Source organism: Protomyctophum parallelum (assembly GCF_964188405.1).
Source record: "Protomyctophum parallelum genome assembly, chromosome: 1".
NCBI classification, from domain to species: Eukaryota; Metazoa; Chordata; class Actinopteri; order Myctophiformes; family Myctophidae; genus Protomyctophum; species Protomyctophum parallelum.
Window position 1 is genome coordinate 74,173,713 of NC_139697.1, and position 25,367 is coordinate 74,199,079.

The window sequence follows — 25,367 nt, forward strand, 5'->3', positions numbered from 1 at the left end:
GTAAAGGTGGTTTTGTTGGCCTGGGCCGTGGCTCAGCGGTCCAGGCAACTTACTGCATGTCTCTCCCCCATTTCCTGTCAGCCTATGCCGACCTAGATTATTTTTACAGTGTGTTGATAAAATCACTGAGGCATAGCTCCACTGGCCCTACCTGTTAAGCAACAAGTAGTGTTTGTATATAAGGTGTGTGTGTGTGTGTGTGTGTGTGTGTGTGTGTGTGTGTGTGTGTGTGTGTGTGTGTGTGTGTGTGTGTGTGTGTGTGTGTGTGTGTGTGTGTGTGTGTGTGTGTGTGTGTGTGTGTTCTCACAGCTCATGGAACAGGATTGTTGTGCAATGGGACAGTGTCATAAATTCCACAGCAGTGTTATTATGCTATGCAGTTAAATTTGCCCCCATGTGGCAGACATACACAATTACAACTTACAGCTTCTGTATTATCAGAGTCATTTTATTTTATTAAAAGTCTCTCTGTCCATACTTTCACCTTTCTTCCTTTTTCTGTCTCTCTCCTTGCTGCTTTCTTCTAACCACCGACAAACATGTCAACCTCCCTCTCTCTCCCCCCTCTCTCTCCCCCCTCTCTCCCTCATCTGAAAGAGCTCTATGTGCATCAAGATGAAATCCTAGTTTAGCTCCACATCCGGACGCACGCACGCATGCACCCGCACATGCACACAAAGACGCACACATATACACAGAAAGTTAGTTACAGTATAAACATTCCACAATATTCCACATAATCTGCTGAGTATGCATGGCTGCACCACAGATCTGCATACATATGGGTGTACTCACACTCATTGTGCAAACATACTGCATGCATTGTCAGTTTAATTAAATTTGGTTCCATTACACTTTTACTGAACTCCCACACTCCACTTAAACTCTCACTGTCTGCATGTATAAACACGTGCTACTGGAAATGAGACAACAGTGAAATTAAAACGGTCTTCTCGGAAGGAACAGTATGTTTTTATTGTATTCAGTACATTTAACATCTACCCCATCATGTGCATATCAGGGTTTGATTCTATAGAAAGCATGATTAGTGATCCACAGTAGTGATCCAAACAGTAACAGTGGCATTTGGTCATCGTATAAACCAGTGATTCTCAACCAGTTTCATTTCAGGATTTGTTGTTGTTTGTTGTTTTCTCATGCGGCATGCCCTCCATGTAAAGTGTCTTTGGGTACTAATTATTATTATGTATCAGCTGTTGCAAGAGCTAATCTAATAAAAGTGAATCGATGGCTTCAAACATTGATCAAGGACGTGTCTCCCAATACACATATTCCATTAATTTATGCCAGGTGCGGCCGTCCGTCCAATGCAACATGGTCACCTCGGAAAACAACAGGAAGTGTTGATCAAATAGAATCAATTCTCTATTTCTTGCTTCAAACGTTTAAAAAAACGTCCTTGAGAGAATGTTAGCTGTAAATGAAATTGTGCGTTTCTTACATGGCTGCCATGTTGGATACGGCACAAAATCAAGCAACGGCAGCAGGTGCTCTGAGCCTTTGATTATAGACATCGGTTTGTTATTGAGCTCAGCGGTCATGGTCATTATCCAGGAATAACACGCCGCTTAAAGCAGTGATTGACCAATCAGAATCAAGCATTCAACCAAGCCGTGTAATAAGCATTAATAGGCCACAGACCCCTATTTGAAACAGTTTGTTATCTCTGGGACCCACAGGGTCCATTTGTACACTCTCTGAGTTACACACCCGCAAGAGTCCATTTGGAGTTTGACCCCTGGTGGCCCCTGGACTGTATTGAGAACAAGGGGTATGGAAGAGGTGGTAGAGGACAGGGTGACATGGAGGCAGATGATTGGCTGTGGCCACCCCTGAAGCAAATGTACACTTAATTTCAGTTCATCTGATCAAAAGGGTCCTCGAACAGCTGAGCTGTTGCCGCGTTCAGTCGTCGGCTAGCAACGCAGAACGATGCTGTTTAGACTTGAGGGATGGTGATTGTTATACAATATTTTCATGGTTTTCCTGCATTACTATGTGAGCACAGAAATACAGAGAAAAATCTACACAATCATTTGTTTTACTAGTTCCTTTGCTGCAGCTGACCTATTGCTTCTTTAAGCGGAAATCAATCGGCTTGTTCAGGTTTGGTCACCCTGCATTGGCCTGGTTATTGCAATGGTGAAATAGGCTAAAACAGTGGAACAGTATATCCCCCTCCCCTCCATCCCCCTCTCTTACCTCTCTCTCACTCTGCCTCTCTCTCTAGTCTGGCATCTCACACAACAGCTACCATTGCCTAAGTCAGTGCCGTTGTTCCCAAACTTTTCAGGTCGAGACCCAAACGAGAGATTAGTGAATAATCTCGAAAATAGCAGCTCTACAAGCTACAAATAACAGATCTCCATCCCCTAAACACCCTGGATAACACTCCACAAGTCCTATAGTGACAACAGATTTGCGCTGTCAGTAGGCCTACTGTCATGTTAGGTATGTCAATATGTCCATATGTGGGCCTAATCTGTCCGGATAGACTCAAAGACAGACAGAGAGACAACTTGAACTTCACAGATGTGGAAGACCTTTTCTGCGTTTATGATCGTCTCCAAATGACGTGTTCTGATTGTCTCAGAATTCATAATGATTCAAAACAATGCTTCCTGTTCAAAGATGCCTTTTAAAGGTTCATCCCAGCTTGATCGATCCTTATCCGCCGAATTGAAATCAGCTGTTGAGGAACCGGGAAATCAGGAAATGCCACATCTGTCTTGATCAAGTCAGACGTCAGACAGTTTACTTTAAATTAGAGATATCTTCAGCCATATTTCTGGAATACACCCCAGGAATGTAAGAGTGTGTGCATGCATGTGTGTGCGCTTGCGTGCGTGCGCGTGTGTGTGTGTGTGTGTGCGCGTGTGCGTGCACATGTGTGTGTGTGTGTGTGTGTGTGGGGTGCACATGTTTGTATGTGTTTACTAGCTCTCCCCACGCTATAAAGGATACCATGTTGTGGTATAGGAATAACATGCCCACATAGTGATACAAGAAAGTGACAGTCCCTGATTTTGGCTTAGGGAACGAGAACGTGTGAATAGGATTCGACGATCACCCACAGGACGCCAGGAGGACCCCAAGCCTCACTTTGTATCACTGTTGTGGCCAGAAGGTTTAGTCATCTATTGATTCAACTGATTTACAGCTATTCAGACTGTCCAGTATGGCTATAGTCTCTCTCTCTCTCTCTCTCTCTCTCTCTCTCTCTCTCTCTCTCTCTCTCTCTCTCTCTCCTCTTTGTTTAATCAGCATTCTGACGAATACTGGAATGCTAATGAAACCGCCTCCTTACACACACGCACAAACAGTCACACACACACACACACACACACACACACACACACACACACACACACACACACACACACACACACACACACACACACACACACACACACAAAGGGAAGGAGCTTATGAAAAAGACATGAGGAGACCCTGCTTTCCTCTCCTCCCTCCATCCCTCCCTCTCTCTCTCCCTCTCTCTCTCTCTCTTATCCTAGCCCCCTTTCTCAAGGCTCTCTCCGTCGCTGGTTTTAGCCGCCTTTCTTCATTTTTATTATTTTAACTCCTCTCTCCTCTCCTTCCCCCTCCCTCCTCACAACAGTAAAAAAGAGAGGGAGGGGGGAAAAAGTCCACAAAAAGCCCTGTTTCTTTTTCTGTCTGTCTGTCTCTGAGTGCGTGTGTGCGTGCGTGCGTGTGTGTACTAGAACTGAATTCTCAAGCACACCGTTCACATCCTGTGAGAGGAGGGGGGCTGGCCAACGACAGAGAGACAGATTGAAAACAGACGTTGGCCTCACTCTCTCTCTCTCTCTCTCTCTCTCTCTCTCTCTCCCTCTCTCTCTCTCTCTCTCTCTCTCACTCTCTCCCTCTCTCTCTCTCTCTCTCTCCCTCTCTCTCTCTCTCTCTCTCTCTCACTCTCTCCCTCACTCTCTCTCTCTCTCTCTCTCTCTCTCTCTCCTCTCTCTCTCTCTCTCTCTCCCTCTCTCTCTCTCTCTCTCTCTCTCACTCTCCCTTGCTGACTCCATCTCTCTCTCCCGCTCTCTGTCTGCCAAAGGGACTGACCACATCTTTTCTTTCCATAACGCTATAGACCACCTCTCTCTCTCTCTCTCTCTCTCTCTCTCTCTCTCTCTCTCTCTCTCTCTCTCTCTCTCTTGCTCTCTCCCTGAGCCTCTTTCTTGCTGTCCCTTTTCATTTATCTGTCTCTGGAGGAGAGAAGAGAAGAGAGGAGAGCAGCAAAACAGAAGGACATAATGTTTTTTCAAGACTTTTTCAGGCATATTCAAGATTAGAGATTCAAGATTTGTCTCTGTACATCTTCCTCTAAAAGTTTACTTGCACTTTTTGAAGGACACTGGACGCACTGTTTGGTCAGTAGAGGCCGTATTCAGAGAAGCATGGACTTACTTATGCGCTTATTCCCAGGGCAGAGAATGTGTAAACATAACACACTGTAGGCTACAGTCAGTAACGCACATTCGCAGTGACTTCATAGTGCATCACGCAGCATGGACATTAGCTTTGCAGAACCTTAAACGTCACCAGTTTCACAAGACAAACATTGACTGACTGCACATTTCCTACCATCATATTGTAAGCTTTTTGCAGCACATGTTCAGAGCATGCATGCATGCATTAATTTGCTCTACTTTCACTTCACTTTTGTAGTTGCATTTTAACACAACATTTTATGCTGCATCAAATACATTTTAGTTTGACATCTCACTTTAATAGCAACTCTTTTTAACTTGTTCTTTCTCCAATTGAAACGTTAGATGTAACAACCGGACATCTGCTATTCTGATGAACGACATCAACTGGACATTTAAAGACAGAGAGACGGCACACAATCTTCAAAAGAAGATAGAAATGGAGTAAAAGATACAGCTGACCGGTAAGACATGGAAGTGGATCAGATACTGTGTGTGTGTGTGTGTGTGTGTGTGTGTGTGTGTGTGTGTGTGTGTGTGTGTGTGTGTGTGTGTGTGTGTGTGTGTGTGTGTGTGTGTGTGTGTGTGTGTGTGTGTGTGTGTGTGTGGCTAAACTTGGAGCCTGGCTTGACAGATGGAGCTCTTTCAGCTGTGACTCTGTGTGTGTGTGTGCACGCGTGTGTCAGAGAGAGAAAGAGAGACAGAGACACAGACACAGGAGAGAAAGAGACAGAGAGTGAGTGAGATTCAACCTAATGACCTTCCTGACACGAATCAGGTCTTTAACCTTTGGTTGTTGCCGCCCCTTTAGTGTGTTGCCAGATTCCAGACCGCTGACTGTGACAGCTGCTTACTATCCTTTCTGTAAGCCTCACTGAACTGGGCTAGTTTGCACTTTTGCATGTTTGTGTTTTTGAGTCATTTCTCCTTTATTTAGACATTTAATCAAGGCAAGAATGGTACATGCGCTGCCGGGAACCCTGTGGGCTAAAAACACATTCTCAGTTGATTGCAAACACATTGTAATTGCAGTGATGGGAAGATTACACTTTTTCCCCACCTCTCTCTCCTTTTATTGCAAACCATAAACCATATAATGCTAGCTGGCAGCATACTCTACACAAAATGAATGTAAATTGAGATGCTACAGTATATGAGTGCTAACAGGATAACCTCGACATGTGCAGTTATTGCAGGATCCTAATGTTTTTCTGACAGATTTACTATGGAATCGTGCATTTCCCGTCAATGTGTTGTTTGGTCACCGCAGGCATGACCATATATAGTCATGCTTCGTGACATCACGAGAGATCATCAGGGATGGTCATCAATATTAAGCCCATATATGAACCTGAGTGCCCTGATGTCATCAATATTGGCCAGCAACTCTACATCCGACCTCAAACCCTTAGATCTCCATATATGGAGCAGACGGGCCTGCCCCAAAGTTATTAGTGCAGCCACGCCCAGCAGCCGGCGAAAACTAGAGTTCTCAACTTCTCAACAGGCCCAAAAATTAAGGCCCGGCCCTACCTGGGCCCTCATCAAACCCTGTACACTCAAGCACTGCCCCCGCTGCCACACTTAGATCTCAATATATGGAGCTGACCTGTTCTGACATTCCATATGTTGATCTGACCTCATCAAACCCTGTACACTCAAGACACGCTCCATATATGGCCAGTACAGAATTCATTCCATATGTTGATCTGACTCCCCCATTCTAAAGTGCCAGCGCCAGTGTCGCTTCTCGCCCTCAGGCGTCTTACTGGTATGCATAAAATCCTTAATCACCTTCTGTACATCTGCCTAAAAGCTTATTGTCATATACACTGTATAGCTTATCACCCAGATAGTTGAGGCTGGATATAATGAAGGCAATGTTGGCTGATAATTCATTTTAATCGAATACCCATAGCCGTAACAAAGACAATAAGAAAATGGCATTCGATCAACTTTTTTATTGGAATAAATAGATTAACATAGCTGTCAATCCAGGGCATGGCCCTGGATTTCCCAACGTTGTGGGGAGGGAGTGGGCTGAAAGCGCGGCTGGCGTCGTTATTATAACCCTATTATACAGCCATTAGGTAAACCATTTTCCGCTATATGTTTTGGTTCCTTTGTGCCCATGATGAACGGCTGAAGTGTCTCCTCAGCCAGTGCTTCCCAAAGTGGGGTCCGGTGACCCCTAGGGGTCCTTGAGGGAGTTCCATTGGGTCCCCAGCTAAATGATAGTTTGTAACCAAATGGACCCTTATGGGTCTGTAACTCAGAGAGTGTACAAATGGAACCAAATAGACCCGTACACTCTCACAGTTAAATTTACATTAATTTTACAATATAAATTGGGGGTCCCAGAGATAGAAATGCCATTCAATGGTAGCCCATAGCCTAAATTCAGGTCAAAGCGGAGCCATATAAATCTTTTCTTATGGGGGTCCTTTCCTTGGCATATATTTTCAAATGGGGGTCCGCGGGCTAATTAGTGTCAATTTGGGGGTCCTTGACATGAACAAGTTTGCGGGACCACTGCTGTAAACCATTTCCCGCAATATGTTGTGGTTCCTCTGTGTCCATGATGAACACATGAAGTGTTCAATATGTTGTGGTTCCTCTGTGTCCATGATGAACACATGAAGTGTTCAATATGTTGTGGTTCCTCTGTGCCCATGATGAACACATGAAGTGTTCAATATGTTGTGGTTCCTCTGTGTCCATGATGAACACATGAATATGTTGTGGTTCCTCTGTGTCCATGATGAACACATGCAGTGTTCAATATGTTGTGGTTCCTCTGTGCCCATGATGAACACATGCAGTGTTCAATATGTTGTGGTTCCTCTGTGCCCATGATGAACACATGAATATGTTGTGGTTCCTCTGTGCCCATGATGAACACATGAATACAATATGTTGTGGTTCCTCTGTGCCCATGATGAACACATGAATAAAATATGTTGTGGTTCCTCTGTGCCCATGTTGAACACATGAAGTGTCTCCTCAGCAACAATATGTTTTGGTTCCTCTGTGTCCATGATGAACACATGAAGTGTTCAATATGTTGTGGTTCCTCTGTGCCCATGATGAACACATGAAGTGTTCAATATGTTGTGGTTCCTCTGTGCCCATGATGAACACATGAAGTGTCTCCTCAGCAATATGTTGTGGTTCCTCTGTGTCCATGATGAACACATGAAAGTGTCTCCTCAGCAATATGTTGTGGTTCCTCTGTGTCCATGATAAACACATGAAGTGTCTCCTCAGCAATATGTTGTGGTTCCTCTGTGCCCATGATGAACACATGAAGTGTCTCCTCAGCAATATGTTGTGGTTCCTCTGTGCCCATGATGAACACATGAAGTGTCTCCTCAGCAATATGTTGTGGTTCCTCTGTGTCCATGATGAACACATGAAAGTGTCTCCTCAGCAATATGTTGTGGTTCCTCTGTGTCCATGATAAACACATGAAGTGTCTCCTCAGCAATATGTTGTGGTTCCTCTGTGCCCATGATGAACACATGAAGTGTTCAATATGTTGTGGTTCCTCTGTGCCCATGATGAACACATGAAAGTGTCTCCTCAGCAATATGTTGTGGTTCCTCTGTGCCCATGATGAACACATGAAGTGTCTCCTCAGCAATATGTTGTGGTTCCTCTGTGCCCATGATGAACACATGAAGTGTCTCCTCAGCAACTATATTTGGAATCTTTGGAGTTTTATCCATGGTTTGTTTGACGGGAGTTTCCCACTTTCAATCTGTCATCCCTATTTTGGGCATAATGTGTATTATTGCATGCATTGCATCGTGATGCATTTTGAGCTTGTAGATCTTCTATTTTAGAAATAAAAGTTTTTTAGACAACATCGATATCGATCGTTAAGCAGTGATGTAACAGCTTGCGTTATTTGGTCAGCTGCCATATTATACCTACCTACAGTAGGGCTGATACGGTTAGTTTGGGCTGAATGGCCAGCTGTCATATTTCCTGCAGGAAAAATATGGCAGCTGACAAAAGCTTATCACCCTCGCTGCCTGCCCTCTTATTATTACCCCCTGTAATGACACAGGCAGTTGTTCTCAAGAAGGCTGTTTTATTCCTCTTAAGCCAGGGCATAACAATTTGAAAGCATCACAACTTGATCAAGTCCATGCACAACAGGTGCGCAGCCACACCCAGCTCTGAGTCCAGTTCTAGTTTGACTCAGGCCAGGTGTGACTGCTTAAATCAGTCATCCTCCCTCTCACACCCCCCATCCAGGGCAGATAAAGGCTGGTTTTGTCATTTATATTTATGCCTTATATGACTGCCTAACGTGGTTGCTGTAGCCTGGCATTGCCAAACCGATCATGTGGGATCACAGGCACGCTTTCTCTCCACGTGTGAGTGAACCCACGTGATCGGTCTGGCAATGCCGGGCTATGGTTGCTGTGGATGTGGTAAAACTCCTGGCTGAGAAGACCCTGGAGTTTATCCATGTACTGTATAAACCAACTAGAGCAAGACCAATATATCGGTCTGCCAGCAGTGTCCTACTCTATATATCATGGAAGGAGGTAGGGCCTGCACACCAAGAACTACTACTATAATCCAGTGGTTTTCAACCCTTTTCATATCAAGGCCCATTATTCTTTCAGCATTTCGGCCAACGGAACCACCATTTGATGAGATTTAGCCTCTCATACCAAAACTAAAAGAATATTTTTGTTAAATAAGATTCTGATAAGATTCTGTCCACAATTCCATGCTAACAATTCTTCTACCTTCTCTTCTAATTGTGTAGACTTCTTGTACATAAGTAATGCAGATCTTCAACAATAATGTAACTCTCTTCATTTTACGCTCTCAAGAGTTAAAGATCTTTAAGGGTCCATTTGGTTACCAATTACTCTCCATCATTTAGCTGGGGACCACCTGGAACCCCCTGAAGGACCACTGGTGGTCCTTTGGCTAAAAAAAAGTTCATCCATAATAATTTCGAGTTGTAGTCCTGTTAGGTTGTGTTTACATTTGCGCTGTGGGGCACAGCTTCAATACGTCACCAGTCTCGCGTTGATCCCGCCTCAAGCGGCCGCATACAGCCGCATATCGCTCCGATAGCATTTGATCGGAGTACATCGTCCAGATGGGAGCAGGAGGAGGAACTCACTACTGCCACCATCTGGCAGTGTCAGGTTAAATTAGTTGGTGGCCCACTTACAATATCCACACGGCCCACAGGTTGAGAATCACTGATTTACTCCACTGTGGCAGTTACTAGTTGATACTTGATAGTATGATGTTAATCTATGGTGTATAGCAATTCAAATGTTGATCAAATGCTGTTTTCTCTTTGTGTACAGTATGGAAGAAACAAATCATTGTTGCCTGGCGATTGCCCGGTGGAGTGATAATCTCTCAACCCTCCCGTCCCCCACCCCCGCCATCTCTTTCTCTCTCTGTCTCTCTCTCTTTCAAATGCTGTACATGGATACTAATACTATTAGTGAAAGGTCAGGGGGAGTGAAGTAACGTTCTACTGTAGACAAACAAGAACTTAATGGAAACTTACAGACTCCAGCAGTAATATAGCATTTAAATTCCCTCTTTAATGCTTTCTTTCATTCATAGTGAAAATACTCTCTTTCATAGTGGGGAGAGTGAGTTTTCTGGAAACCGATGTTTGTTTATTTATTTTTGTATGCTTTGCTGGGTGACTGACTGACTGACTGACTCTGCCTCCAGACGTATAGCGATTGGCCGATTGGCCTTTTCTGCTGGAAAGTCCCTCCCATCCCAACATTCCCCATCATTTTGAGATTCACACTTTTAACACACACGCACGCACACACACACACACACACACACACACACACACACACACACACACACACACACACACACACAGTCACCCAGTCTCACATAGTCACACAGTCTCACGCACACACACACACACACACACACACACACACACACACACACACACACACACACACACACACACACACACACACACACACACACACACACACACACACACACACACACACACTTCCCTCACATGGAATGTATTTCCTTGGCTGGTCTGGTTGAGGCATCAGGGTTTATGGCCTAAAAATTACTGCAGTTACCAATGGAAAAACACTTCTCATCTCCTCCCTCCCCTTCTCCTCTCTCTCCTCCTCTCCTCTCTATTCTGTGTCCTTAAACCTCCTTTCATCTGTTTTTTGTCTCATGTCCTCTTTGTTTTGAATGCTGGATCAATCTTTCTTTCCAAAACATCTTGCTGTGCTAAAGACTAAACTACTTGGGATGTTGTTCTGTTCATTTTAATCCAACTTAATATCTTTGCTGCATGCCATCTCTCTTTCTCTACCATTGCAGTCCAACAAAAAAATACCTAAAGGTAAAGAATGTAGCAGAAGACATTCTGAGAGCAAACTATACTTTCCGTTCCATTCCGTTCCTTTCAATTCACAATTGAGCGATTTACAGTAAGCAAGAACAAAACATGGTAATGCATCAAATACATCAAAATAGTCTTCAAGAATCATGCGTAAGCTAAGAACTTATACTAACAGTGGAATATCTATATATATCGAAAAGTGCTACAAAAATGCTATCTAATTTACATAAATTGAGTTTTCCATGCGCCTGTAAGGTCGTCGAGTCTAGGGCAAGTGCTATGGCCTAAGATTGAGTCTGAAGAGGTGGGTTTTCAGACTACGGCGGAAGATTTGGAGTGAGTCTGCAGTTCTGATTTCAATGGGAAGTGTATTCCATAGTTTTGGAGCCAGTAGGGAGAAGTGTTTGGGATGTGTGGAGCGTTGTCCCAGCGTTTTTACTAGTGAATGTACTTCCAGCTTCCCTGCGTTGGCACGCGGAGGGTTTGCAGGGTCCTTTCCTTTTGGACCCTACTTAACTTTGGTTCCTTTCCTTTCCTTTCCTTTCCTTTCCTTTCCTTTCCTTTCCTTTCCTTTCCTTTCCTTTCCTTTCCTTTCCTTTCCTTTCCTTTCCTTTCCTTTCCTTTCCTTTCCTTTCCTTTCCTTTCCTCATATCTGTTGTCCTCCCTTATCTTCATTTTTGTCCTGCCCTCTTTGATCTTTAATTGATTCCATATTTTGGCAGAAGCTACAAACATCTTGTGAGGAAATACCTATAGTCAGTCTGTCTGTCTCTCTGTCTGTCTGTCTGTCTGTCTGTCTGTCTGTCTGTCTGTCTGTCTGTCTGTCTGTCTGTCTGTCTGTCTGTCTGTCTGTCTGTCTGTCTCATCCGTCTATCAATCCATCGTTTTCATTATGGACAATGATAGTGGTTTCATTGAGACAAATAAATGTTATATTCATAAGAATAACTTTTAAATAGGACCATTCTAACGTCATGACCTTACGTGTGTTCTGGTTCTGCAGGTGAAACTCATGATGGGGTTCTGCTGTGGGGAGAGAGGAATACTGTCTCTGGCTCTTGTTTTACTCTTGGGTAAGCTATTCAAATCAATAAAGGGTTTGTTTACTTTTCTACAAATTCAAGTGAAATCCACAAGATGGCCTCAACATGAACATTAAAAGAAATCACAGAATTATTCAAATAGATAATATGCAGATAGCATGTTTTAGGATCAGTTTTCTTTGCACTGATAAATTAGACAAATGAATGTCTTTTCAATAGCAGTTACACGTGAGAAGATTCAGAATATAGAGGCATTTCAGCAGGATGTAACTTTTGTAAACTAAATCCAGGCCTAATATTGAATCTAAAGGATCACATGTTGTTATCTGTACATGTTAGAGAGCCTCACCTGCTACTGTTACAGTTTCAGAGAGGTCATCGTGAAATCAGAGGGTGTATATATAAACCAGTCATAAACGTTTATAGTTTTATACTTTTATAGGATCTATCAAAGGACTTTGATAGATCCACAACAAGAGCAGCACAATGCTTTATTTTGTCCATGCAAGGTAGTCCAACTATCATCTATGACATATGTGATGTCCTGTCAGTGACATATTGTATGTATGGTTTCGATGCCATATTGATGAGAGCCTAATACAATAACATTTACAATTCTAAAAATGTATTTTTAAATAATGGTTGATTGTACAATTTGGATCATTTTGTCTCTATGTTGTGTGCTTAAAGCTGCACATGAGCCATCTTCCGTTGAAATTGTTCTCAAACTTTTACATAATACCCTTGGGGGAAAAAACAGAGGTGGCAATGTGGCATAAAGTACATCCCCCAGCCATGATGTACAAAACAAATACATCCCCCAGCCATGATGTACAAAACAAATACATCCCCCAGCCATGATGTACAAAACAAATACATACCCCAGAATAAAATATGGACACTCTAGAGTCTAGTCTAACCACAAGGCCACTGAGCTGGTAAAAAAATATATAACAATGCTATTTAATGATTGTTTGACGTTATGTTTATTATCCCTGTGTGTAAAATCTGTTATCACATAGCAGCAGTCCTATAGTACAATATTAAATGAATGAGTAATTGCCACTCCTTACTTACAATCTATGAACGACAGCATGTCTGTAACTTATTTTATTGGCAATCTGTCCATTTTACTGCCACATTGTGCTCGTAAAACGGTTTCATGTTAGTTTAGGCTATGTTCAACATTTGGCAGTTGGAATTAATTTCCTTTGTTATCCAATGCAGATGTCTAAATTGCAACCTGTTGACTGAATACCACAGCACTGCTTGCTCTTAAATGAGGTCACGTTCTTTTGGAGAATTACTGGGCAATGTCTGGTTTCCAGGGAAGTGGATGACAACAAACAGTCTCTGTGATTTATTTAGACTTTTTCATACAATTACAATTTACAATTTAGGCATTTAGCAGACGCTCTTAATCCAGAGCGATTTACATTAAGCAAGAACAAAAAAGCATGGGAATACATCACATAAAAAGCATTTATCATGAAACATGCGTAAGCTAAGAAAGTAACAGTGGAATATCTATATAATGAAACTATACATATAAACTATACACATATATACTATACTATGCTATACATATGTACTATGACGTGCTATGACTACATACATTGCAATTATAGTGCTGTCTACATAACATGCTATAAGTCTGTATCAAATGATATATCTAAGTCTACAGAAATGCTATCTAAGGGGGTAGTGTAAGTGCTATGGGCCATGATGGAGTCTGAAAAGACTCCATCAGACTACGGCGGAAGATTGGGAGTGATGCTGCAGTTCTGACTGCAATGGGAAGTGCATTCCACAGTTTTGGAGCCAGAAGGGAGAAGAGTTTGGGACGTGTGGAGCGTTGTCCCGGCGTTTTTAGTGAGGGTACTTCAAGCTTCCCTGTGTTGGCTGATCTGAGTGCACGGGAGGGTTTGTAGGGTTCAATCATACTTGCAAGATATGGGGGAGCCATACCTTTGGTTGCTTTGAATGCCAACATCAGAGTTTTGTATTCTGTGCGGGCAGCGACCGGGAGCCAGTGGAGGGAGCGGAGCCCCAAATTAATATGTATTTGAACCTCCAGCTGAAAAGATTTTGTGTAAGGGACTCCCAGACAAACAAGTCGCAATACGATGGCTTTTTTACCGAAGCGATGATGCACATAAATTGAATACGTATTTTAATTATATATCATTTTCTGGGTACCCTCTGGAACCCTCCCAAGTTAAAGGACCCCATGGGGATCCCCAGACCCCACTTTGAGAACCACTGATTTAGCTTAATATTTCCTCCAGTCCAAGGACTTTCTGAAAGGACTTTCTAGAAATGCAACATACCCGTTTAAGGCTTTTTTCCCCAATGTTCTGTTCATTACATTTTTAAGTTTTTCACAATAAACATAGAAACGGACTGAGAAGGATATACAATACCCCTTTAAGGCTTGAGCCATGGCTCAAGTAAGAGGCCTTTGCTCATAAGACCTGGGGCGCCTATAATGGGCTTCTAAGGGATCAGCAATTTATGACCTGTAGCAAGCATAAAATTAATATTGTGAGTCCACGGCATGGAGGAGACACATGTGTTTCTCAGCTGTCTGAACATTAGCCAGCCACTTATCTATCACAAATCTGGAAAAAGCTTTGGTCTGACATAACAAATGTCCATTTTGGAAGTAATAAACCATGGTCTAGACCTGGCTTCATTTTGGCTTCATGACATCATCATACTATGTTGATAGACATGATTGAAAATCAAATGTCATGAGCTTAAAGTCAGACTCATTGGATATGATAAGGGAAATAATTAATGTATCACGAATAAACCAAAACAAGCCTAAAATGTGAGTACCGTATATTACCAAATAACAGCCCATGCTCAAATAACCGCCCAGCACCAAATAACGGCCCAGGTTCCGACACCATTTTGCGTAAAAACCGCCTCCATCAAATAACCGCCCTCCTCTATATAACGGCCCATGGGCCGTTATTTGCAAACTTAATCAGCCTCAGCCCTCATTTATATTATTATATGCGTGTTCACCGTGTTGAGTTTGCAAATCTCCGCACGCCACTCGATCATTTCATAACAGCGCAACACCAGTCCTCCATAAACGAAATGTAGGCTATAGTTTCACAAGTGCCTCCTATGCACAACCAATTGTTTTAATGCAAAGTGGTGTATATTCTGTGTAATGTTTATTGTCATCCGTGTATCACTAGTATCTACAAGCTCCAAGTGTTGCATGACAGCGCTTTGTGAGCTTGCAGATGAACCCTTTTTGGTGCGCAGCGTGCGCCAGCCAGGTCCTCACAAGTATAGTACTATAAAACACCTCGGCGCAACAAGTCCTCAACGCAACAAAAAAGTTGATATTTAAATCGTGTTATTCTCGGTCAATTTTCAACCGATTGTTCTAATTCCAAATGGCCTATAATCCGTGTAAAGTGTAAATTTTCATTGGGTGAAAATCTACCGGTACGTAGGCCTACAGTTTATAATGAAATCATGTGTTTGTCCGCTGCTTCCCCATGCTCAATCAGTGGTTACACCTGTGTGTTGATACGCTCCCTCTTACAATTAAATCAAAATGCATTGCATGCAATGTTTATTGTTTACCATACTAAAAAAAGATGACTGCATGGAACTGTATGTAACCAAATGATGGCCAGGTGCAAATGGCCGGTGTGCAAAGAAATAGCTGATCTACAAGCTCACAATGCGTCGAGCCTCGGTGCGTTGTGAGCTTGTAGGTCTTGTACAATATATATATATTTTTTTTTAAGATGTTTTTTTGCGGCTTACGCCTTTTATTGATTTTTGAAGGGACAGACAGTAGGCTGACAGGAAACGGGAGAGAGATGGGGGGATGACATGCAGTAAAGGCCGTGTCGGGTCCGGGAGTCGAACCCGCGGCACACTGCGACTGGATTACCAGTCCGGTGCCCAGACCGTTACGCTACGGCCTGGGCCGGTCTTGTACAATATTGATGCACTAAATTGGAGGAGGATGATGAGTATTGGTATAGCATTGAGATTGCTACAGTCCCACAAGTTTAGTTCCCACAATAATTTTTTTAACAATTCATATTCTACAACATTTCCAAATGTATTTTTACCCCATTTCCAGGCCTATGCATTAATTAGGATATGTATGCTATCAATCCCCCCAAGCACTACATGTTACTGTATGTTACTGTATGTATATACTGAAACCAAATAATGGCCTTGTGCAGGCCGGTGCAAAAATAAATAACAGCCTATGGCAAATAACGGCCCGGCTCCTTATAACAGCCCGGGGTCCGAATCGATTTTGCATATTAACGGCCCGGGCTACTATTTGGTAATATACGGTATGTAAAATGTGTAGTCAGCCAGTAGTGTTTGCAGTGCTGGAATGAGTGGATATTATCATATATTTGCATATAAGGGACACAGACAGACAGACAGACAGAAGTCTTATAATTAATTGCTTAACATGCATAATCGGAAGGGGCATCGTACCAACAGGCCTAGCTTGAAATAAAGTCTCTCTGTTTGGTATCTTTAGTGCTTTTCCAGTTGTGTCCAGATGGGGGTGCTGCACTGGAGCTGAACCCCAGCACCTCTGAGGTCATCCTCAGTCCCAACGCTTCCTTCACTGTGGTAGGTTTACATCAACTACAGCACTGACTAAGATAACACACTGTAAGATGGACAGAGAATAGAGAGATTGGTTGAAAATGTTCTCCTACAATGTCCAAAATAGGGACAGCTGGTTGATGTCACTCTGTCTGTCTCCCTGCCTCCCTCTAGCTGTGTTCTGGCTGGTCCAGGGTGTCCTGGAAGCTGCCCCAGGATCCGCCTCTGGATGGGGTTCTGCTGGACAACCAGGGAACCCGCAGTGTTCTGCAGCTTCACAACGTCACCTGGAGACACTCTGGAAGCTACGTCTGTGAGGAGCCATCCTCCGACCAGGCCAGGGAGTTAGATGTCTTCATACCTGGAGAAGGTAAGGAACGGTGGTGAAGATATACAGATACTGTAGATAGGTAGTTACAATGAAAATGTATATTTTGTTTTTACTACAGACGAGGCAATGCAGGCAATGGCTGAAAAGTAACATGGCGTTAAGGAGAACCCCTTTACTATGGGCCAGAGCTGGTCATACCCTGAAGCCTTAAGATGATATGATGATAATGAAGATGACGATAGTCAGAACAGAGAATAAGTTCATTGTATCAACAACAAAATAAACTGTATGCCCCCGTTCTTTTTTTTAAGTCTCAATCATTGCCTCAATTTTCTATTTTTCTTATACCATACCCTTCTAACTTATCCGCATTTCTCTCTCTCTCTGTAGGTCCTGATGAGTGGTTTGTGTCGGTGGGTCCTGGGGTGGTGACGAAGGAGTCCGAGGAAGGCACCATTCCCTGCGTGGTGTCTGACCCGCGGCTCAACGTGACGCTGTACGAGCGCCCCGGCAGGCTGCCGGTCAACGGCACCACCTTCCACCCCGGCCGGGGCTTCACGGGCCCGCTCAAAGACTCCTCCTACGTCTGCGTGGCCTCCACGGGGGGTCTGGAGAGAGAGTCACAGGTGTACTACGTCTTCAGCATTGTAGGTGAGCAGGAGGTTGATGATGGACATGCTGTGTACAGCCATGACCTCTGTTTCAACTTGAGATGACATGAGATGGAGTTGAGATGAGGTGACATCAGGGGGGAGCTGTTGGGATGAGAGGAGAGGAGTTGACAGGAGAGGAGTTAACTACTTAAACCTCACATGGTTGACCGGAGTCCCTCTGGGCTTTAGTGTTTTGTCTGTTGTCACTCTACATTCAATATAGCCTGAGCTAACGTGTTAGGTTTCTGGTCTAGAGGGGCGGCTGAGATTTGCGCACGCCCTGATTGGATCTCATCGATCTGTCCGTCACCCCCGGCCCCTCCTCTCCCCCTAGTGCAGCGCTACGTCACATCATTTGGAGTGACGCCCACCCGGAAGGGTTGACTCCCACTTTTAGACCAGAGCGGCCAATGCGTTCCTCCAGGCTTTCAATTTTTGCACCAACAAAAATGAAAGCCTGGTACGAGGCTACATTCAATATGTTAGCTGAAAATAGCTGATCTACACGTCACATCTACAATGTCACAACACGTCACATTGTGTTGAGAGCTTGTAGATCTGCTATTTTCTCCAAAGGTTTTTACCTGAATACGGATGCTGGGTATTAAGTAGTTAAGATGACAGGAGATATTGTGTTACATGAGATGAGATGTGCGGAATTCAACATTTACTTGTCTCTCTCAGTCTCTCACTCCCTCTTTCCTGTCTGTCTTCACTATCAATAAAGGCACAAAAGCCAAAAACAACTCTTTAAAAAGTACAATATTTGCATCCGAGCTAGTGGAGTAGAAGTAAAAGTATTGGAAATTGGAAGTACTCAAGTAAAGTACAAATACCTCAAAATGGTACTTATGTACCGTACTTAAGTAAATGTACTTAGTTACTGAAGATTAGATAACATAAGATTGTCCTATCCAAATCTGTGTCTCCATTAGATCCTAAGTAAGACATTTACCTATCCAAATCTGTGTCTCCATTAGATCCTAAGTAAGACATTTACCTATCCAAATCTGTGTCTCCATTAGTTCCTAAAACATTGTCCTATCCAAATCTGTGTCTCCATTAGTTCCTAAAACATTGTCCTATCCAAATCTGTGTCTCCATTAGTTCCTAAGACATTGTCCTATCCAAATCTGTGTCTCCATTAGTTCCTAAGACATTGTCCTATCCAAATCTGTGTCTCCATTAGATCCTAAGACATTGTCCTATCCAAATCTGTGTCTCCATTAGTTCCTAAGACATTGGACGCAGTGCTGACTGTGGCCAGCAGTGTGCTGCGACAAGGCGAGGTTCTGACCGTTAACTGTACCGTTAAAGATGCAGAGATGGTCTTTTTTACCTGGGACTTCCCCCGGCGGCAGGTACCTGTCTGTCTGTCTGTCTGTCTGTCTGTCTGTCTGTCTGTCTGTCTGTCTGTCTGTCTGTCTGTCTGTCTGTCTGTCTGTCTGTCTGTCTGTCTGTCTGTCTGATTACAGATTACATTTCACAAGGTTGATGCTGTTTTAAAAGAACTGAAAGCCGAGGTCGAGAACATCATCAAATCATTCTTTGGGTGTTGTATAGATAGATGTCTGTGTCACTGTTTCGATCCCCATTAATCCAGGAGTATGAGCCGCTGACGGATTTCCTGCCCAACAACCGGATCCGTTCTTTCGTCAACATTTCCACTGCAACCCTAGACGATTCTGGTGAGTTCTGAAGACATTGGAATTAAAACCTTAGTCCTACCGGTATTTCAATGCATCCTCTCCATGTAGGGAAGGACAGATCTATAGATGGAAAGAGACAGTCATCAGGGAGCGTTCGAAAGGTTCACTGTAATATTACAACTATGAACCCAAGCCCTATACGTTGTCGTTGGACCAATAGTGAAATTGGCCAATCTACAAGTTCACAACGCAACAAATCGTGACGTGTAGTGAGATTGTACATCGGCTATTTCTTTTTTTTAAATGTATTATTTATTTTCAATTCATGCCTAAAGACAGGGGCACCAGGGTTAAAGGGGTTAATCCATCTGACTGTGATACAAGTTAGCATCCACTCTGCGTGCGTGCGTTTAAAAAGAGTATTTTCTGGTGTGTATTCATGCTGAGTCTGTGTGTTTTGTATAGGTGTGTATATTTGTACAGTTCAAGAAACGGTGCAGGGGAAGACTGTGATGAAGAATGTCACTATAACTGTACTGGGTGAGTCTGTCTGTCTGTCTGTCTGTCTGTCTGTCTGTCTGTCTGTCTGTCTGTCTGTCTGTCTGTCTGTCTGTCTCTCTGTCTGTCTTCTTTTTATGACCAACAGTTATTTTTTCATGATCAACAGTTTTACTTTTACCAGAACAAATAATAAGACAAATATCCAAATCCAAAAATCACACCTGTGTGAAGTGAGGGACGCTCTTATCATCATACATCATCATGATGTAACATGTCTATTTGCTCAGACAGACACATATGACATAAATTCTCCATTCATTGTCAATGGGAATTTGTGTAAGATGAAAATCTACACTAATAGCTAATAGCACCCATCAAAAGAGAATTCAAAGAGAATCAAAGTAAAACAATTTGCAAAAGAATTACTTAACTTCACCAACTGACTGCTTAACCTCTCCTCTCCTCTCCTCTCCTCTCCTCTCCTCCTCTCCTCTCCTCTCCTCTCCTCTCCTCTCCTCTCCTCTCCTCTCCTCTCCTCTCCTCTCCTCCTCTCCTCTCCTCTCCTCTCCTCTCCTCTCCTCTCCTCTCCTCTCCTCTCCTCTCCTCTCCTCTCCTCTCCTCTCCTCTCCTCTCCTCTCCTCTCCTCTCCTCTCCTCTCCTCTCCCCTCCCCTCCCCTCCCCTCCCCTCCCCCTCCCTCCCCTCCCCTCCCCTCCCCTCCCCTCCCCTCCCCTCCCCTCCCTCCCTCCCCTCTCCTCTCCTCTCCTCTCCTCTCCTCTCCTCTCCTCTCCCTCTCCCCTCCCCCTCCCCTCCCCTCCCCCTCCCCTCTCCTCTCCTCCCCTCCCCTCTCCTCTCCTCTCCCTCTGCAGAGCGTGGGTATATTGACGTGTTGCCGGCGGACTCTGCCAACATCTCCGCTCTGCTCCATGAGACAGTGGAGCTGAGCCTGGAGATTGATGCCTACCCTGCCCCCAGCGTCGTCTGGACCAAAGACAACGTCACCATCAGCGGAGACACGGCGGTGCCCTCCACCACGCCCGTCGCTGAGAGGAGGTGGGCTTAACGCAGTGGTCGGGACCCCCAGACGGATTTACATCAGGGCTTTTCAACTGATTGTGAACGAGGGACCACCACCCTGACTTAGAATCAACCTGGCTTAGAATCAACACTGTTGTGTTGGGTTTTTAGTGGTTATTAGTGCTTTTGTAACACTTGCTATGCATCCCATGTGTTATGTGTATGTCCCACTGTTTCTCAACCATGGTCCATTGATAATTTCCTAATAATAATGACTCAACCAGACAATCCGTGCACTTACGCCTCTTGAGATTCTAACTCCCCTTTTCTGTTGACGTTCTTGACCTCCAACTTGTCAGTAAATGACTACATGCACAGCCATCATAGGTCACCAGGCCATTCACTTCACGGTGAAAAACTAGTGAAAAAATTAAAAAGAATGAACAAATCCTACATTATACTAAATGCATCAGGGACCACATGCAATACCTTCACCACCTGTTGAAAATCCCTGATTTACATGATGAAGTGACAATTTATACATTTCTAATACCTAAAAAGAAGTGCTCATTGAATCAACTCTGAGATGGTATAAATAAGTGTCCATTTCATTATATTTGTACACTCTCAGAGTTACAGTTTAACCATGGTGGTCCCCGGAACTGACGTTGAATAACGTTGATTAATCAGACATACATATTGATTGAACATATTGATTGATTGAGGCATATTGATTGAACAGGTGTACTGATTGTTCCCCCTGCAGTTACCTGAGCACTCTGACGCTGGTGCGCGTGCGCATGGAGCAGAGGGGGAGGTACACGGCGACCGTCGCCAACGACGACGAGGTCAGAGAAGTGGTGTTCGACCTCCAGGTCACAGGTCAGAGTTCAAAGTACCAAAAGTAAAAGTACTCATTATTCAGAATGTCACATTTCAAGTTTTCAAATGATGTATACAATTCTTTTGAAGATCGTCTATTTTCAAATGGCCAAAATATATATAGGGCTGAATGTACTGTATGTTTTGTAATAATAATAAAAATCTACAAAGTAACTAGTAACTAAAGTGGTGGAGTAAAAGTACAATACTGGGATCCGAGATGTAGTGGATTGAAGTAAAAGTATTTGATATTTGAAATACTCAAGTAAAGTACTTAAATAAGTTACTTTCAACAGCTGCTAAATATTAGGGCTGTCAAAACAACTGAGTTAACTGAGTTAGCTAATTTGTGAAATTAGATTAAAAAACTTTACCGCAATTAATGCATGCTTAGATGACCCCGCCCCGTACATCCCATAATCCTGTGTGTGTGTGTGTGTGTGGGTGGGTGTGTGGGTGTGCAATGTGTGCGTGTGTTTTAGCGCCCCCTAGGATCACCGACCTGTCAGACCAACACGTGGCTCAGGGCCAGGCAGTGTTGTGTGTCACTGAAGGAGTCCCCACTCCCACGGTGCACTGGTACAGCTGTCACAGTGCACACAGGTAGGGCTGAATTCATTCATTCATTCATTCATCACTGGTACAGCTGTCACAGTGCACACAGGTAGGGCTTCATTCATTCATTCATTCATTCATCACTGGTACATCTGTCCACAGTGCACACAGGTAGGGCTGAATTCATTCATTCATTCATCACTGGTACAGCTGTCACAGTGCACACAGGTAGGGCTTCATTCATTCATTCATTCATCACTGGTACATCTGTCACAGTGCACACAGGTAGGGCTGAATTCATTCATTCATTCATCACTGGTACAGCTGTCACAGTGCACACAGGTAGGGCTGAATTCATTCATTCATTCATCACTGGTACAGCTGTCACAGTGCACACAGGTAGGGCTGAATTCATTCATTCATCACTGGTACAGCTGTCACAGTGCACACAGGTAGGGCTGAATTCATTCATTCATTATTTAATTAATCAATTAATGTATCCACAGGATATGTGTCTAATCACATTTTTGCAATCAAATGATCTGTTTAATAATGTAGTGTACGGTGTACGCTTGTCTGTTATAAAAGTCAAGATGTTTGGGTTCAAATTAATTATAGCATTTAGTACTTTATTTCCACTTTATGGTATACATTATTGCCATAGATTCATTAAATGATCCTCTCCTGTGCTCTCCAGGTGTGGTAATAAGACAGTAGCTTGGCAGAGACTGTCAGCTGATTCGGAGGGAGTCAGCCTGCAGCAAAACGTCAGTGATGTGGAAGAGAGAGGAGTCAGCCAGGTAAATGTGGACTCAACACCATATTACACCACCATGCAATGCCATGCGACATGATATGACACCATATGGGATCAAATCAAATCAAACTTTATTTATAGAGCACATTGACAAAGACCAAAGGTCAACCAAAGTGCTGATCAGGTAAAAAGAAAAAAAAAGAAACCAAGACAAAAATAGCATGGTATAACCACGCAAGCAAGAGAACAACAAACTACACAATTGCAGTACAATAGAGCAAAAACTAAAATTAAAATCAAGAATCAAAAGCCATGGAGAAATGGGTTTTAAGCTCCCAAGGAGAAAGCGGACCTAATCCGCAAGGGCAGACTGTTCCAGAGTTTGGGGCCGGCCACTGAGAAAGCTCGGTCACCTCTAGACCTGTATTTTGTTGAGGGCATAGTCAGGGATGTTGTAATGCGGTGGGATCAGCTACCGTTACGATACAATACAGTGCTATAATATGATGTGATGTGATATGATGGTATGGTGTGACGACCCTGTGTGTGTGCTGACAGGTCCGCAGCCTGCTGACCCTGCAGACCATCGGCTCAGTGACCGCCGTGCGCTGTGAGGCTCGCAACGAGAGAGGGCGGCGGGCCTGGGACATACGTCTGGTGTCCAACTGTAAGACCCAGAAGCATAGATATAAGAAAGGCTAGATGGCTCGGCCGCGCTGCTGGCCAATGGAGAGCGACGTCGCTACGTGGCGGCCATCTTGCTCCAGTCCAGCTCGCCAAGGCCATCTTGCTCCAGTCCAGCTCATAACATTGTGTCTATGGGGCATGTACTTTTTAAATAACCATAACTTGCTCAAAAACAAACAAACAAACGGTTTGGTTTGTTAGAAACGTCAAAGACGTCAGCATACGTATATGCTTTAATATGATGTTCATATCAAAAATAACATTAAGCACTAAGCAGATTAGCATCCTGAATCATAGCCACGTTGATAACGTTTGTAATAAACCAAACCAGACCAAACTGTCAAAATTTGAGCGAGTTATGAGTATTTTAGTTTGAGCTGCCATACTGTACTGTAGGACTGCAGCAAGATGGCCGCCGGTGAACTACATCGGAGACTCCGCCTTGAGCCATCTAGCCTTTATATATGTCTATGCCCAGAAGAAGACCCTTACTGGTCATTAGACTGACTCTGGACTGTTAGGATGATGATAACACACCATGCATCTCTCTCTCCCTCCATCTCTATATCCCTCAATTTCTCTCTCCCCCTGTGTGTGTGTGTGTGTGTGTGTGTGTGTGTCTCTCTCTCTCTCTCTCTCTCTCTCTCTCTCTCTCTCTGTGTCACTAGCTCTCTTCTCTCAGGTTGCTGTGTTGGCAGCAGTTTTGGCGCTGGTCGTCATCGCTGTCATCTTCCTCATCATTCTCATCGTCCTCTGGAGAAAGGTCAGTTAGAAATAAACAGTGATAACAGTCAGTCAGTCAGTCAGTCAGTCAGTTTTAAGGTTAAACAGAAATTATCATATGTAATGCAGCTGGTGCATCACATCTCAAAGAATCCCTGATTCAGTAACTGGTCTTCAGTCTGCCTCATTAGACTGCACTATATCCATTTCACCAGCAGATGTCGCTGAAATTAAGTAGTGATTCTGAAGCTTTTTAGCTTCAGTAAACCTAATTTCACCATCACAGCTACATAGCGACAGTAGTATAAAAGGTGGGTTATTATAGCTATAGTTGTAGTAGTTGGGTTATAGTAAATCTACAAGTCAAAGGTTGTCATAGTTTCAAACGACACAACACTGAAATATTTCCTGTCTCTCTCTCCTCTCCAATGTCCTTTCTTTCCTTGTATCTTCCTGGCTTCAGAAGCCTCGTTATGAGGTGCGCTGGAAGGTGATAGAGTCGGTCAGTTCTGACGGACATGAGTACACCTACGTTGACCCCACCCAGCTGCCATACCACTCGGCGTGGGAGGTCCCGAGAGATAGCTTAGTGTTGGGTAAAGGACGCAAACAGAAGGCCCTACCAGTGGTCCTCCAGACAACAGCATGCACGCACGCACACCTTGCATCTCATGTCTTCTTATTGTTCTCATTTTAACAATAAATGGCTATTATATGAAGTGAATGGTGACGTTACTTGTTGCTGCAGGTCATACTCTTGGGTCCGGGGCGTTCGGCAGGGTGGTTGAAGCCACCGCGTACGGCATGCTGCACTCACAGTCGACCACCAAGGTGGCTGTTAAGATGCTCAAATGTAAGTATGGGTATGTATGTGTTTAAGTAGTATTACGTACACAGTAAAATCATGTGTTAAATTGTTTGTTTGTGTTCACCCAAACAAATGACCTATTTTCGATCATATACTTACCATGAAACCTGGAATTCATTCAGTTTTTGTCGGATTGCTAAAACAATAATTTGATGATCCACCGGAGGCTCCTATACTGAGTGTCCTATTGACCGATGACCCGATGATCATTAGATCATTGGCTTGTAGGAATGTG

The 25,367-nt window shown here is 43.6% G+C and overlaps 1 protein-coding gene across 2 annotated transcripts in view; it reads left to right on the forward strand.

Annotated features, from left to right (window-relative positions):
• The first annotated feature begins 4,179 nt into the window (after positions 1–4,179).
• Positions 4,180–25,367, forward strand: part of LOC310870547 (platelet-derived growth factor receptor beta-like) — a 32,485-nt gene continuing 11,297 nt past the window's right edge. The window contains exons 1-17 of one of the 2 annotated variants that reach the window (XM_083781790.1): positions 4,180–4,409; positions 4,815–4,933; positions 11,861–11,930; positions 16,441–16,535; positions 16,686–16,881; positions 17,233–17,493; positions 18,726–18,856; positions 19,099–19,183; positions 19,610–19,684; positions 20,513–20,696; positions 21,427–21,542; positions 22,025–22,145; positions 22,795–22,897; positions 23,413–23,521; positions 24,210–24,304; positions 24,728–24,860; positions 25,013–25,117. In XM_083781790.1, coding sequence (XP_083637916.1) covers positions 11,870–11,930; positions 16,441–16,535; positions 16,686–16,881; positions 17,233–17,493; positions 18,726–18,856; positions 19,099–19,183; positions 19,610–19,684; positions 20,513–20,696; positions 21,427–21,542; positions 22,025–22,145; positions 22,795–22,897; positions 23,413–23,521; positions 24,210–24,304; positions 24,728–24,860; positions 25,013–25,117 — 1,870 coding nt within the window. In that variant the 5' untranslated portion in view covers positions 4,180–4,409; positions 4,815–4,933; positions 11,861–11,869. Of the gene's footprint in view, positions 4,410–4,460; positions 4,633–4,814; positions 4,934–11,860; positions 11,931–16,440; positions 16,536–16,685; positions 16,882–17,232; positions 17,494–18,725; positions 18,857–19,098; positions 19,184–19,609; positions 19,685–20,512; positions 20,697–21,426; positions 21,543–22,024; positions 22,146–22,794; positions 22,898–23,412; positions 23,522–24,209; positions 24,305–24,727; positions 24,861–25,012; positions 25,118–25,367 lie in introns of those variants that run through there. The other variant, XM_083781791.1, reaches the window with a different exon arrangement.